General features: G+C 45.3%; 1 protein-coding gene across 1 annotated transcript in view; it reads right to left on the bottom strand.

Moving 5' to 3' along the window:
• GPC1 (glypican 1) overlaps nt 1-14,817 on the bottom strand; it is a 340,184-nt gene extending 325,367 nt beyond the window's left edge. The window contains exon 1 of the mRNA XM_075937488.1: nt 14,085-14,817. Coding sequence (XP_075793603.1) covers nt 14,085-14,241 — 157 coding nt within the window. The 5' untranslated portion in view covers nt 14,242-14,817. The remainder of the gene's footprint in view (nt 1-14,084) is intronic.
• Between the last annotated feature and the right edge of the window lie 407 nt (nt 14,818-15,224).

Below are 15,224 nucleotides of genomic sequence, written 5' to 3' on the forward strand. Positions count from 1 at the left end.
AACAGCATGCACATTTGCACAATTACTTCTAAGCCTCTTTACATAGAGATGGTGTAGGATGAAGACTGTTTTATAATAAAGTTAAGTATTAAACATAGCATGTGTGTTTGTGGCAGTGTGTTTTTGTTTTTTGGCTCGACAAATCTTTAGCTGTAGTGTTCGGTATTTTTTGGGAGACCATCTGGCAACCCTACCTCCTGACCTGGTGGAGTAGTGGGCCAACGGGCACCATCATCAGTCGATTTGGCAGCTCACTACTTGACCCACTAAATCAAACCCCGGGACTTCAATCTCTGGAGCGTCCATCTCAGGGTAAAGCCATTAGCCTCACCCTCACACTCTGCTGCAGTGGCCAGTAGGGCTGAACCAGCACCAATGGCCAGAGCTCCCACTTCAGCATGGGCTCAGTCCCAATAAAATGCTGAATGAGTTGGTGGGAAGTCCACCTATTGCAGAGCAGAGCCTCCTCAAACTCCCAGTGGGTTTAAAATCCCAAGCAGTCCATACTGATCCAATTCAATAAAGAGACTCTATTCCCACAATGTGGAAACCTAAGTGAGACCTCGCACCAAGGAGGAGAGTTTTAGCTGGGATTGTTTGGAATTCTGCAGCAAAGCCAAACAGATGTTTGTAAACTGGGAAATGGTTATGCAACTGTTTTAAACTCATGCGGCTGGGTTAAGCCAGGCAGCTATGTCAGAAAGAGGAATACTTTGCTCCTCTATAATGTCTTCCTTCTATGCATCTCAAAGCTCTACAATCCAGCAAATTAAGCCCCACAACCAACCCACTTTCCATGAGGTAATTAACAAATAACATTTCCATTTAACATTTACAAATAGGGAAACAGTCAGAGAGAGAGGAGAGAAGTGAAGTGACTTGTATCATTCCCATGAAAACTGAGGCCTAAGGGCACAGATCCCCTTCCTCCCACTTCCCAGCCAAGTAACCACAAGTCTTTCCTTCCACAATTTAACTCATTTATTGAGACAGCTGGAGTTAGAGAAATTCTGACAGTTAATATCCCTTCAAGTTTGCAATGAATTCTTGAAGCCGAATTCAGCCCCCCGCTATGCCAGTGCAACCCCAGAAACTTTACTGAGTAGTCAAGTTAAACTGAATTTGTGTTTGTTTCTTTTCAATGTTGTCACCATTCAGGAATATAAGAAGAGATAGACATATGAGTTACTTTCTGTTTTTTTACCAACTAAAGAGTTAAACTTAATTTCCAAAACGCACCCTTTATTGTATTCTTTTCCCATCCAGAAATAGACTGAAAGATGAAAGTAATAGCTTTTCAGTTTTTCTCTTGTCCACTCCCCCACACCAGTCAGAAAACAAGAAGCTTGTGTAAAAAAACTTGAAATATTTTGACAAAATTATATAATATAATACAAAGCTATAAAATACCATTTTGCAAGTCAAAACTATTTGTCATAAAGTACCTGTATTTTAATCAAAAGTTTTGAATGTTGCACAAGTACTATCATGCTGCTCATTGAAACCATATTAAATATTTTTAAAAGTGCTTTAGTAGAATGCATGATAATCTAAAAATAGTTTAAGTTGCCAATTATAAGAGTTTACAAGAGGTGGGTAATTCTATACTATTCTATTCAGACTGTTGCATATGAAAGAAAAAGAATTACTTTTACAATGTCAATAAAGGCCACACATTTGTGATTACTATATTTTTTCTTTTTTAGAAAAGGTACAGAACTAGTCTGTTCTGGACAACCATCACACAGCATATTTGAGTCACCAGGAAAAAAAGGTGATTTTATGTCTGGAAAACTGGAATTAAAATGGAAATTCATTATTGGGCAGCCGTCACTGAACCAACTTGCAATTTCGTCCTGTAAAGACAAGCGTTTTAAGTGTCAGTCTAAAGCTTCATTATTTTTCACAGAACTCAGACTGTCAATGGAGGCAATCTAATCCCCTGGGCTGGGAATCAAATATTACATAAAGGTACATTTTAAATTGTCAGAGGCGTGCGCGCGCGCGCGCACACACACACACACACACACTCACACACACACACACACACAATGAGGGAAGTGAACATCATTTTTGAAAAAAGAAATCTTTGCTTTAATCGGAGTTTGGGATGGAGGAAGGAAGTTAACTACCAGAAGACAGACCCTAACACGACAGTAATCAAGCAGCTGCTCCTGCAAACATTAACCCCAAACAGTATTAACCACCATGAGTTGTCATATCCTCTCTTGGATTGATAACTGGTTAGAAGACAGGACACAAAGAGTAGGAATAAATTATCAGTATTCAGAAGGCAGAAAAGTAACTATGGTGTCTCGCAGAGGTCTGAACTAGGACCAATCCTTTTCCACATATTCCTAAATGATCTGGAGGAAGGGGCAAGCAGTGAGGTGACAAACTGCTCAAAATAGTTTAGTCAAAGCAGACTGTGAAGAGCTTCAAAAGGATCTCACAAAACTAGGCGACCGCAAACAAAATGGCAGACCAATTTTAATGATGATAAATACGAAGTAATGCATATTGGGAAACATAATCCCAACTGTACGTCAAAAATGATGGAGACTGAATTAGCTGTTACCACAGAAGAGAGAGAGCTCTTGGAGTCATTGTTGATAGTTATCTGAAAACATCCACTCAGTGTGCAGCAACAGTCAAAAAAGCAAACAGACTGTTAGGAATCATTAAAAGAAGGATAGAGAATATCTTGTCTCTGTATAAATGCATGGTACACCCACATTTTGAATACTGTGTGCAGATGTGGTCACCTCATTTCAAAAGAGATACCTTGGCATTGAAAACATTCAAAAAAGGGCAACAAAAATGATTAGGGATATGGAAGAGTTGCCATATGAAGAGAGATTAGAAAGATTGGGATTTTTCACCTCAGAAAAAAGGAGACTAAGGGTGAATATGATAGAGGTCTATAAAATCATGGCTGATATGGAGAAAGCAAATAAGGAAAAGTTAATTACTTGCTCTCATATCAAAAGAACTAGGGGTCACCAAATGAAATTAATAGGTAGAAGTAACACAAACAAAAGGAAGTACAGGTTGGATCTGCCTGGTCTGGCACCCTCAGGACTTGACCAGATGCAATGAAGGGAGTTTGCTAGATGAAGGGAGGTTGCCGGACAAGAGGGTCTCAGACCAAAGAGGTTCAAAGTGTATTTTTTCCACACAATGCAGAGTCAACCTGTGGAATTCCTTCCCAGAGGATGTTGTGAAGGCCAGGTCTTCAACAGCGTTCAAAGGAGCACTAGACAAATTCATGGAGGATAGGTCCATCAATGACTGTTACCCAGGATGGGCATTGGAAATGTCCCTAGATTGTCTGTCAGAGGCTGGGAATGGGCAACAGGGGATGGATCACTGTTCAGTCCATTCTGTCTGGGGCACCTGGCATTGGTCACTGTCGAAAGACAGGATACTGGGCTAAAAGGACTTAGGGTGTGACCCAATATAGCCGTTCTTATGTTCTTAAGTGATTTAAATGGAACCACTCACAATACTAGGGACTATCTAGCTAAGGTAATTTATATAGTCCCTGTTACTAGAGTAAGGGAGCACCTCACAATCTTTCAATGTTTTTCTCCGCACAACACCTGTGAGAAGTAACTGCTTTTATCCTCAGAACAGATGGGACATGGAGGCACAGATGTGCAGATTTTTTTTCAGAGGTATGCCTCGCATGGTAAAGATGCAGAGACTAAGGGCATGTCTCGCCACCCCCTGGATTGGCAGGGAGCAATCGATCTAGCGGTGGTTGATTTATCGCATGTAGTACAGATGTGATGAATTGACCGCCAAGCACTCTCCTATTGACTCTGGTACTCCACCAGAACAAGAAGAGTAAAGGGTGTTGACAGGAATGTATCAACTTACTGTAGGGAAGATACTGCAGTAAGTAGATCTGCTATGCTATTAGATCAATGCCCTGTGATAGTGTAGACTGGGCCTAACAGACTTGTGCCAGGTCAGGGAATTGCACCTGGGTGTCTCAGTCTTAGTTAGCACCCTACCCACCAAATCATCCTTCCCTTCTCATTACTATACAAATAGTAAGTGCCTAGGCCTCCAAGATGGACCTCCATAAGGGATGAAAGTAATGGGCATGATTCTGATCTTATTTACTCTGGTGGGAAGCCAGAGAGGCTCCAGTGCAGGCAGTGGAGTTACACCAACAGACACTCACTCTAGGACAGAACAGCAGGGCTGATGCAAGGTATCTATTACAAGAATAGCGAATGTTGTGCAATTTGCTGAATACATCTTACAATGTGACAGATTCAAAGGAATACAAAGGGTTTGTCTAATCAAAAACAGAGTTAAACCAAGATGTTGCAAGCAAACAGATGTACACCACATGGAGTGGCTGTGATTCCCATACAAGAGATACTTTGCCATTGCTCCTCTGAGCAGGTGTAATTCACGTACACATCACTGTAAGACAGATACACCCTTTTTTCAGGAAACCATGCTCTGTTTAATCATTATGGTATATGCAGTGAGGCTGTAAAAATGCGGTTAAAAATGTAACCGTGTAACTGCTAAAAATCCTAGCAGTTAGAGTTACACATGCTGCAGGCTCTCTAGTATAAAGCTTAAAACAAGCTTTATACTGCAAAGTCCACAGCAAAGCCTCCCCAGAAGCAGGGCCAGCAGGGGCTACCTGTCCACTCCCGGGGTGACTTCGCTGTGGGCTCTACAGTCGGCTCCCTGGGAGCAGGGCAGGCAGCCCCTGCTGGCCTCACTCTCAGGAGCTAGCGTGTAACCTGCAGTGGGAGGGGAGAGGTAGGGCTGCTGTGGTGGGCCCCGCAGGGCTGGAGAACCGCCCTGCGCAGGGCAGGTGGGGAGCGGCTCCAGCCCCTCCTGGTTAACCGGATCCGGTATTATCGATTAAGGGTGAGGCTTTACCGGATAACCTTTTACATCCGGAGTATGTAGTTAGTAGTGTCCAACCATGTCACAGGACAGAATGTCCTCTTTCTACCTGCCTCATAAATATTGATACTTCCTTGCTGTTTCTACTCCTTTTTTCTACTTGCATTTCCATGTTTCAGGACGAGATCTATAACTCTGAATGTATTAAAACTGTCAGGCTTTTTTTCTTTCCAGCCTATCTAAAATAGGAGCCAGGCTAGAAAATGGCAAATAAAGGCTGGGTTTTCAATGCAGACTAAGGAACTACAATATCTGCCTGCCATAGAATTTCAGTGGCATTTAGGCTCCTTTGGTAGCCTAAATTTTAAGTTTAATTACACAATTAGATCCCATTTGGCTCCCTGCTCCCAGTGACCATCACCTGCCCCAGCTTCATAATCTCACCTGCCAGCTCTGAAGCAAGCTAGAATTCCAAGGAAGCGGTCAGCACAATGGCAGACACAAGAGACAACACTTCATCCTATGGCTCAAGTCAGATGACACTAGCACCCTGTCACTTAGCAGGCTCAGTATGGCTACTCAGACTTTATGGCCTTTTGGGAAAGGGTCAATATTTGTGTTCTGTTTTATTCAATGGGGCCCTGGGCCATAACTGGAAAGCTGAGGTGCTTTAGCAATACAAGTAATAATCCATTGACTCCAGCAACAACTGGGAGTTAGACTAGCCCCTCATGGCCCATTAGAGAAAGGTTCCCAGATTTTTTTAGTGAGCAGATTTTTCCAGGCCCTCTATTTTAAATAAATTACTACTTTGATATAAGAAAACATAATCTCTGGCTCTGAACTCAATCTTTTCATAGTAAAGACAGCAACCTATATTTTTTTAAAGTATAAGCACAACTAGTCACTTAAATGAGCCACAAGAATGAGTCTATATGGTCTGCTGAATGCAACTGGTAACATCAGAGGTGCCCATCTCTGATCTTATGAAACATATCTGCATGTCTTGAGATTTTACTGATATTATCAGCCTCTCTAAATAAAAACAGGAGAACTGAACAGCCACGTGGCAAAATCAGAGGAATGAGGAACAAGGGAAAGAGGCTATGGATTTTCAAACAAAAGGAATTCAAGCTATACATTAATTCATATTTTCCAGGGGGGCGAGGGCGGGGGAAGACATTAATTATGTTTTGCTTCTCCAACAAAAGGAGCTGTTGAAATATTTTTGTCAGATGCAGTTGATAATGATAATTATGTACTGAGAACTTAGTCATCCATCTCACACTGAGTAAGGAAAATCCTTTAAAATGAACATTTTAATATACAGCTTTCTAGATTTTAAATATGTACAAGGCAGGCACTTGGGGCCTGATAGATATAGATATAGTAGCCCAATGTCTATGACTCTAACGCTGGCTGTTCCCTCTGGGCAGAGCTGTTGCCTCCCGCCGTGGCACTCACCTGACTTCTGCTTTGCTCAGCCGGACTGCCGCGGGGGAGCAAGCGGCCATTTGGGTGCCGCGGTCCCCATACAGCACCCCTGTGATGGGCTAATTGACTAGTTTAGATATATTTTGGAATTGCTGTGGTCAGCACTGCAACATTAAGTGTTTCTGGGTATGTCTATATAGCAGCTGGGAGGTGTTATTCCTACCTCAGGTAGATCTACTCACAGAAGCTCTGCTTGAGCCAACAGCAGCGTGGCCACGGCAGCATGTATGGTAGGCTATCCAACCAAGTACATACCCACTGAGTCAAGCAGGAGAGTATTTGGGTGGCTAGCCCAGGCTGTTACTTGTGCTGCTTGCAGCTCCTCTGTTAGGTTTAGGGCGCTGGTTCAAGTCTACCTGTGCTGGATAGCATACTCCCAGCTACTACTCAAAAATACCCTCAGAGGCCTAGGTCTCATTTTCAAGAGATTTATCCACTTAGGAGCCACTGATTTCAATTGGTGTTAGGAGTCTAAATCTCATTTAGGCTCCTAAGTTGGTTACCCGAGCACAGAAACACTTAAATACCTTTCTATATCTGGGCCTCGGTCCGTTATTGTACCAAAACTTTGTTTAAACCTAAGGGACTAGGCATCTACTTAGAAGAGCCTCTACCAAATTCATAGTCCATTTTGGTTATAGGACTTTAAAAAGAATCATAATTTTCAGATTTAAATAGCTAAAATCATGACATTTCATAGTACTGTAACTGTAGGTGTCCTGACACAAAAAAGAAATGGGGAGGGCAAGGTTATTGTAAGGGGTGATAAGATACTGCTAGGCTTACTTCAGTGATGCAGATGGCAGCGACACAGCCTTGCGAGCTGGGCAGCTGACAGCAGCAGCTGCTAGCTGAGACCCAACTCTGAAGGCAGAGCTGCCGCCAACAGTTGCGCAGAAGTAAGGATGGCACGATATGGTACTGCCATCCTTATTTCTGCACTGCTGTTGTTGGGGCACTGCCTTCCGAGCTGGGCACCCAACCAAATGCTGCTGCTCTCCAGCTGCCTGTATGAAGGAAGCGCAAAAATAAGGGTGACAATACTGAAACCTGCCCAAAATAATCTTGCAAACCCCCTGCAACTCCCTTCTGGGTCAGGATCCCTAGTTTGAGAAAATGCTGTGTCTCTCTCCCTGTGAAAACTGAATAGCATAGGGTAAAAGCCCACAAAAGACCAGACTTCAAGGGAGGAGACCAGATTTCATGGTCCAACACATCTTTTTCATGGCCATGAATTTGGCAGGGCCCTACTAATTAGCCACCAGAGAGAACTTGTTTTGTTCCATAAATGTGATTTTGACAAGTATGTATATGTGCACATATTGTATTAGGAACACAATCACCAAGCAGAAAATATGTAAACATATCACATTAAGTGACATCAGTGTGAAAGGGATTAAATTCAACCAAAACCTTTTCTAACATTCATACCAAGATCATTGTCAATTTTAGTGAAAACAGGACATAATCTAGTAGTGTGTGTTGCTTCTTCAGACATACTACAAGTATGCTGGGTCAGGAGAATTTTTCTACCTTTCAAATAATCTAATCTCTTCCGAACAAGCTCACCAGCACTATAACACACCAGCTAAGTGTATGCGATCCTATCATCCATCTGTGGCTACAACACAAAGATGATAGAATAACCCTGCTATTACTACCAGGAACCAATGGAGAATCACCTTTGGTTCAAGTAGAAGAGACCGGTGTTTGGAGAACAGAAAGTCCCACTTCATCTGTAGCTTTTCCAATCACTGTGCCTTTACTTTTATTACTAGAGTTTTCCAGAAAAACTCAAATACAATTCCAGTATTTGTTATTAACTCAGTAACACTCTGAAGTCCCCATCAAATTAGGTCCTGCACAAAGAGGAAAAGGGCAGTATTCCTGAATTCTTAATGTAGCTAATGTCTCCACAATGACTTTCATACATACGCTTGACAATCTCTCAGACCATAATGGAGTCACAGGAGCACTTTGTGGGAGCCTAGAAGATCTGAGCGATGAAAGCAAGGCGAACTAAAAAGAGCCAGTACTGCATACAGTTAAATGATACTTAACTTTGGGGAGTAGCAGAATTGCCTGGAAAAGTGAGTAACCAAACTAGCTCAGAAGTCCCAGAAAATAAATTCTGCACTTTGCTCACCATTTGCCCATGCAACCCCTATCTTAGACACTCTCTGGCTACGTCTACATTGGCATCCCTTTCCGGAAAATGTGACGAGTCGGAATGTGACGAATGCTAATGTGACGAGTCGGAACTGCAAATCCGCGGGGCATTTAAATATCCCCCGCGGCACTTGCATTTACATGGCTGCCGCTTTTTTCCGGCTTGGGGATAAGCCGGAGAAAAGCGCCAGTCTAGACATGATTCTCTGGAAAATAAGCCCTTTTCCGGAGGATTTCTGAAAGTAGGAATAAGAAATCCTCCGGAAAAGGGCTTATTTTCCGGAGAATCGCGTCTAGACTGGCGCTTTTCTCCGGCTTATCCCCAAGCTGGAAAAAAGCGGCAACCATGTAAATGCAAATGCCGCGGGGGATATTTAAATCCCCCGCGGATTTGCAATTCCGACTCGTCACATTAGCATCCTTTTCCGGAAAGGGATACCAATGTAGACGCAGCCTCTGGGGCTATGTCTACACTACAGAGGTTTTCCGGGATACCAGAAATATCCTGGAAAAACTCCGCCACCTCAATGGGACACGTCTGCTCTTCCGCTTTTTGCTGCAGAAGAGCAGATGCACTCTTTCAGAAGCCGTCTTCCTCCTCCCACGAGGAAGAAGGGCTCTTCTGAAAGAGGAGGCTTTTCCGAAATATGGCCTAGTGTAAGACGGGCCAAATTTCGGAAAAGCCTCTTCTGAAAATAGAGCACAATTTACATACCTTTTCCTGATAGATCCCTGTAGTGTAGACATAGCCTGGCTACAGCAGGAGATGGAAGCATGTTTTGAGAAGTGATATCCTGGGGTAAATGAATTCAAACAACACACTGCCTCACAGCAGCCACATTTAAATACATAATCTGTTTAAGAATCTGAACAGAAGGTCCCAGCTTAACTTAGAGCTAGGAATGGCTATGTCTAAACTGCAGGCTTCTTTCAGAAGAAACTTTTCTCGAAAAGATATTTTGAAAAAACTTCTTCCGAAAGTGAGCGTCTACACAGCAAAAGCGCATCAAAAAAGCTATCTGCTTTTTCTAGCATCCACGCTAAATGGACACTATCTTGCATTTCAGCTGTGAATACTATGGACGGAGTGGCCACCAGGGCACCTGCGCTTTTTCTTTCCTTTTCTTTCGAAAGAACTCCCTCTTTTCCCGTCCACACACACCTTTTTCCAAATGAGCTCTTTCAGAAAAAGGCTTCTTCCTCATAGAAAGATTTACCAATGTTGGAAAAACCCCTCTGTTCTTTCAATTTTTTTCCTAAAGAATGCAATTGCAGTGTGGACATAAGTGAAGTTTTTCCAGAAAAATGGCCGTTTTTCCAGAAAAAAAAACCCTTAATGGGGAATGCGTACCGGGCACCAGTGGGGAGCAGCCCCCACCTGTCGCCCACTTCTGGCTCCTGTTGCCAGCCCCACGCGGGATCCCACTTAATCAGTTAACCAGTTAAACCTGAAATGTTACAACCCTTCATAGCACCCCAGACAATGGTCTGTGGGGGGAATGGTCCACAGACATCCCTACCTTGCTAATGCCCTGGCTCTTTCACACAGTTCGTGGTTTTAAATGCCCTTAAAGGACAGTAAGTCTACAGGCAAATGAGTCCTGCACAGGGAATACTCTCCAAATGGCAGGAAACCTGTGCCCAGTCTGTTACCAACTAAGTAGATGTGGGTCCAGCAAATGTTGCCAATTGCATCATGTGCAAGAGGGAATATCGCTCCTTAGTTTAGGGATGTTCATTACCATAGATATTTACAGCAGAATCAGGGGTTTGAGGTTGGGATGTGGAGATTATTTATATGCAGGGCTCTCCAAGTGGCAGCGAGCCCCACTCGCCAGCTATGCAGTTTTGCGCGGTTCTGCGCATGCGCAGATCGCTGTGTGCTGGCTCTTCCGGGTTGTAATCTACTTGCCATGGGCGAGTAGATTACATTATTTGTCGAGCCCTGCTTATATGAGTAGACTTCTTCATGTTTGGGAGTTTTGCCATTGACTTCAAAGCCATGAGATTTAATACCTTGTCTCTTCCTAAAACATGATTAATACTAGTATCTGACACATGCCGAGTGCTTGCTTAGACATGTACAATGCATTGTGCCTCCATTAACGTAAAGTTAGAAACCCTGCCCTGGTTGTTTCATGAGAAATCCAGGGGGCTGGACTCTTCCCTTAATCAGCACTGTATGTGTTAAGGAGCTAATAACAGTAACAGTGTAGCCACCTCTCCAGCTGATTCGTACACTCATACTATCATCTGCTGAGCAAAGGAGTTCTTCTATTAGTCATAATCCTCTTAAATCATTAAAAATTGTAGATTAAAAAATGTGAAGTGTGCTAAAGCCAATATAAATGTAACTAACTCATTCTAAGTCATAGTTTGCATGACTGGTACACCATCAACTTCTTCTGAAGTCAAGAGGAGTTCAGGGGTGCATGAATAATGATGACACCAGACTCCTGAGACAGTCCCAGTGATCGAGGAGCAAGGCAGCCACAGCCATGGGGCTGGGAATGATGGAAATAAAGCAGTTTCTTCATTTAGTAAGAGGAAGACTATGGAAGGAGGAGGAAAACATGAGGAGTCACGTGGAGCCAATTACACTTTATCCTCTTCCTCTCCAAAGAGTGAAAAACAGATGGCTCATAGGCAGTGGTGACAGTAACTTAGAATTTCTTGCAGGTACTGTCCTATTGCAACCCGGGGCCCTGCCAGCTCTGTAAATAGCTCTCTGCTGGCTTTTGCTGCAGCTTACCCAGCTCTTACCAGAGCTGCACACTGGGGTGCACCCACTTACTTTTACTTCTGCTTGTAGGACGACCCTTGCCCTTGTCCAACAAACCATGAGTTGGACACTGGGAAACCTCTCTCACTCACACAGGGATTTCAGTGAAAGCAAAGCCAGGCTGTTCATAGTTAAACCACCCCAATCAGCACTTCTTACTAAATTGAAATTTCCCCTAGTGTTTGTTGTGTAGACATTTACAGATGAGATTATAGTAGAATCTTGACATGATTTCTGTCATACGAAGCCCAGTGGGTAACAAGTCTTGTGATGCAGTTCTGGTCAGCTGACCAAACTAAGACAGGTTTCATTATATTTCAGTGACCACTCAAAGAGACAACAGAATTTGGTTGCTTAACGTAAGTCATTTGCTAATTAAGATAGAGCTATATTCTACCCCGTACCTTTGGGGATATGATAAAGTGGTCTCTTAAGACAAGATCTTACTTGTCATGGATGGTTACACAGTTGTCACTAAAAAGCCATTTGAGACACCCTTATTCTGAAAAAGTAAACAGTATGTGCATTCCATGTATAAAATAATCAACAAACCAGAACCATACACAATCTGGGCCAACTCAAAATTGACATTTTCACAGTAAAACGTTTTATCTACATTATCTATATATTAGAGATATTAAGAGAGTACAGATGACAGCTTCAAACTTCTAAACATTTAGAACTTAGAATTTAGAAGTACACGTGACAATCACCAACAATGAACATGAAGCGTTCTCATTTTGTATTTTAAGTACACAATTGGCTGCACTATCAGCAGAACGTTCACATGTGAAGACAGTATTCCCCCATTTGTCTCAGTTCATTCCACCAATTTTTACAATATTTATCTGTACAGTTTCACTGTCAGAGGTAAACCATTTGTTCCTATAGTTCAAACATTATTGCTTAAGATTGCAAACGTGAATACTGGTAATTCTTTAGAAATAATAAACCTTGTTCCTAGAAATCTGTCTCCTCTTATTTCTTTACCAACCTCAGCATTTTTAGAAGTTTTGAACACAGTTTTGAACACAGTGACCCTGAGGGTACAAGATATTTATATCTTATGCAATGCATATCACACAATTCTAAAATATGACCAATGCTGAAGCTCATTTCATTTAGGGTTTCATGTACTCTTCCTCATTATATTGTTTCTTAAAATGTTTACGCCCTTGAAGACTTTATAAGCAGCATGAGCTATTTAAGCAGCATGAGATATTTAAACAATCCTTTACGGATATCTGTAGCCAAGGGGAAAGGGTCTTTTTTTGCTTAGCTGGATTAATTGCATCCCCTCCCCCATTTTTCCCCAAACCCCTTAATTTAAATAGGTTTTAAATTCTCCACTATTTCACTTTCTGAAACCTTCCATTTTACTTTAATATCCACCTTTCAACAAAGAAAAAGTTCACATTTGTATGGCAACAAGTTCAGCCTTCTCCATTTGTATGTCAGCTGATGATAATAATGTCCCCATAAAACTACATTATGAAGTATTCATAAGAAATTCTGCAGCTTAGGAAAGAACTACAAACTGCAATCTAACTGAGATGTCCCTGAAGGTTGGCTCTGGCACGTACACTTGCATGTCTTAATGCTTTGTCTGAACTAAGTAGCTCCCACAAGTGAGCAAGAAAGCTCTTAGATATGGGTCACAAGTCTGTGAATCAGAACTTCGGCAAAGCTTTACAAACAAAAATAAATGCAGATTTTTCAAAAACATAAACCAAACCTTGAAATATTCCTTATGTTTCAGAGATTTTCTGAAAACTCCTCTTTATTTGCCAAAAAACAGACACGACCCTCCCCCATCTAGTTTGTATTTCACATGCAATATTAATATAGCAGAAATCAATTCTGATGTAGATGACTGGGGTTGTTTCAAACACCTGATAAAAATCATTTGACACTTAAATTTTTAACTGACAAATGCCTTTAAGCTGGTTTTCATCCAACAGAACATTATAAACAAAAGTTATTCTCTTTTGTAACTATGGGGCACTTTCTAGCTTTGAAATCAAATCCATAGGATTTTGATGATCCTGAGTTCTAACCCAAATCCTCCAGTTCATTGTAATTGTACAATAATGAAAACACCGGACAGCAATCACCTAATATCTCCTTTAAACATGCTTGCACCACAGAAAATCAAGACAGATCTCGTCTATCGGAAGACTTTGCAAGTGCTAAGAAGGGCTGGTGTGCCACATCTGGGGATGCCCTCCTCCTGAAGACATCTAAGGTCTGACTTCACCACTCCCTTACTTCTAACTGACTGACTCCTTAACAAAAATCACAAGCCTACAAGAAATCGTTTTTCTCCACAACACTCCAGAACAGACTGAAGTTGATATTTATTGCCGAGGAACCTATTGCACTGGTCCCGTGGGAAGGCGAGACTAGGAAAATCACACCATTGTTTGGATGGATCACTGTGCAATTGGTGGGCTCCTTCACGAGAAATCGGATGGGAACAGACGAAGACACGCGGGGATGCTGTACAGAAGGGGGATCCCCTCCCAATGCCTCCGGAGCCGCTGCCCAACGCCCCCCACCCCGGTTTGCATCCCGCACAGAGCGCCGTCCTGCCAGAGTCGCAGCTTCCCGCAGCGGCGGGCTGACAAAGCGGAGTCCCTTTGTATCGCGGCAGCGCGGCGGCGAAGCGGCTCCGGGCAGAGGTTGCCCCCTGCGGGAGCGGCTCTGCAGCGCGCTGCCGGGTGTCCGGGGCAGGGGCGAGGCGCGGAGGGAGGCTCACCTGAGATCTCCGCCTGGGGGACCCCGGTCTGGCTGAACCCTTTGGCCACGTAGAACAGCCGGACCTCGGCGCAGCTCCTCGCCTTGCTGCCGCTGTCCCCCCGCGCCGGGGCGGCGGCGACGCACAGCAGCCACAATCCCCACGGGAAGAAATGCATCCTCCTGCCGCGCCGAGCCCCCGAGCCCGCTGCGCGAAGGACGAGCCCAAGGTCCCGCTGCCCCGCCGGCTCCGCCTGCGCCCGGCGCTCGCTCACTGGCTCGCGGGTGGCAGCTCAGTCCCGCCGGCCCCCTCGCATCCCGGCCGCTGCTCACGAGACCAAGCCCCGCTCCGGGGAAATCAGGCGGCGGGGGCGGGGGCGCAATCCCCACCCCACAGGCACGAGCCCGCGGGACTGGGCAGGGCGAGCTCCCGGGAGCGGCTGCCACTGCCAGCAGCGCGGCGAAGGGGCCAGTCCCGGCTCCGCTGGGCTGAGCGCGCGGGGCTGGGGCAGCTGCCACCGGGGGGGAGCCGGGCCAGCCCCGCTGGCGGGAACACGCGCCGCGGGGGGCGCTGCCAGCGAATAGCCAGCCCCGGCGGGTTGGGCAAAGTTGGAGGCCGGCAGCCAAGGGGCGCGCTAGCGGCTGGCGGGGGCTGCAGCGCCCGGGGCGAGCGCGCGTCTCCCCGGCAGGAGCAGTGAGCCCGGCCGGCTGCAGCCGCGCACCACCTGCAAAGAGGGCGAGGGCGGGGAGGCTCCGCGGCAAGGCAGGGCTTCCCCCGCCGGACGTGGCATCATGCAGCCCCTGCGCCAATCAAGGGCGGGGAGCGGCCCTCCCCCTGCCTTGCCCCCAGGCTCCTCCCCGCGCCTCGCCGGGGTCGCTCCTGTGCGCTCGGTGGGGGGCGCGGGCCTGCGCCGCCGGCCGGCTCCCCGCGTGCTGACAGCCGCCGCCACCTGCTCGCTGCCATAGGTCAGCGTGCGAGGGCCGCCCCCGCCCCCTGGGCATCTCCCGGGGCCCCGGACCAGCCCGTGCCGCGGGCGCCACGCAGGGCGCCCGCCTGAGCTCCACGCCATGCCCCATCGCTCCGCGGCGCGCGGCACAGGGGCTGCATCAGCGCGCCGGGCAGGTGGAGCGTTGCCCGGGCTTTGTCCGAAGAGCCAAGCCT

This window comes from Pelodiscus sinensis, chromosome 10 (genome assembly GCF_049634645.1).
Source record: "Pelodiscus sinensis isolate JC-2024 chromosome 10, ASM4963464v1, whole genome shotgun sequence".
Lineage (NCBI taxonomy): Eukaryota > Metazoa > Chordata > Testudines > Trionychidae > Pelodiscus > Pelodiscus sinensis.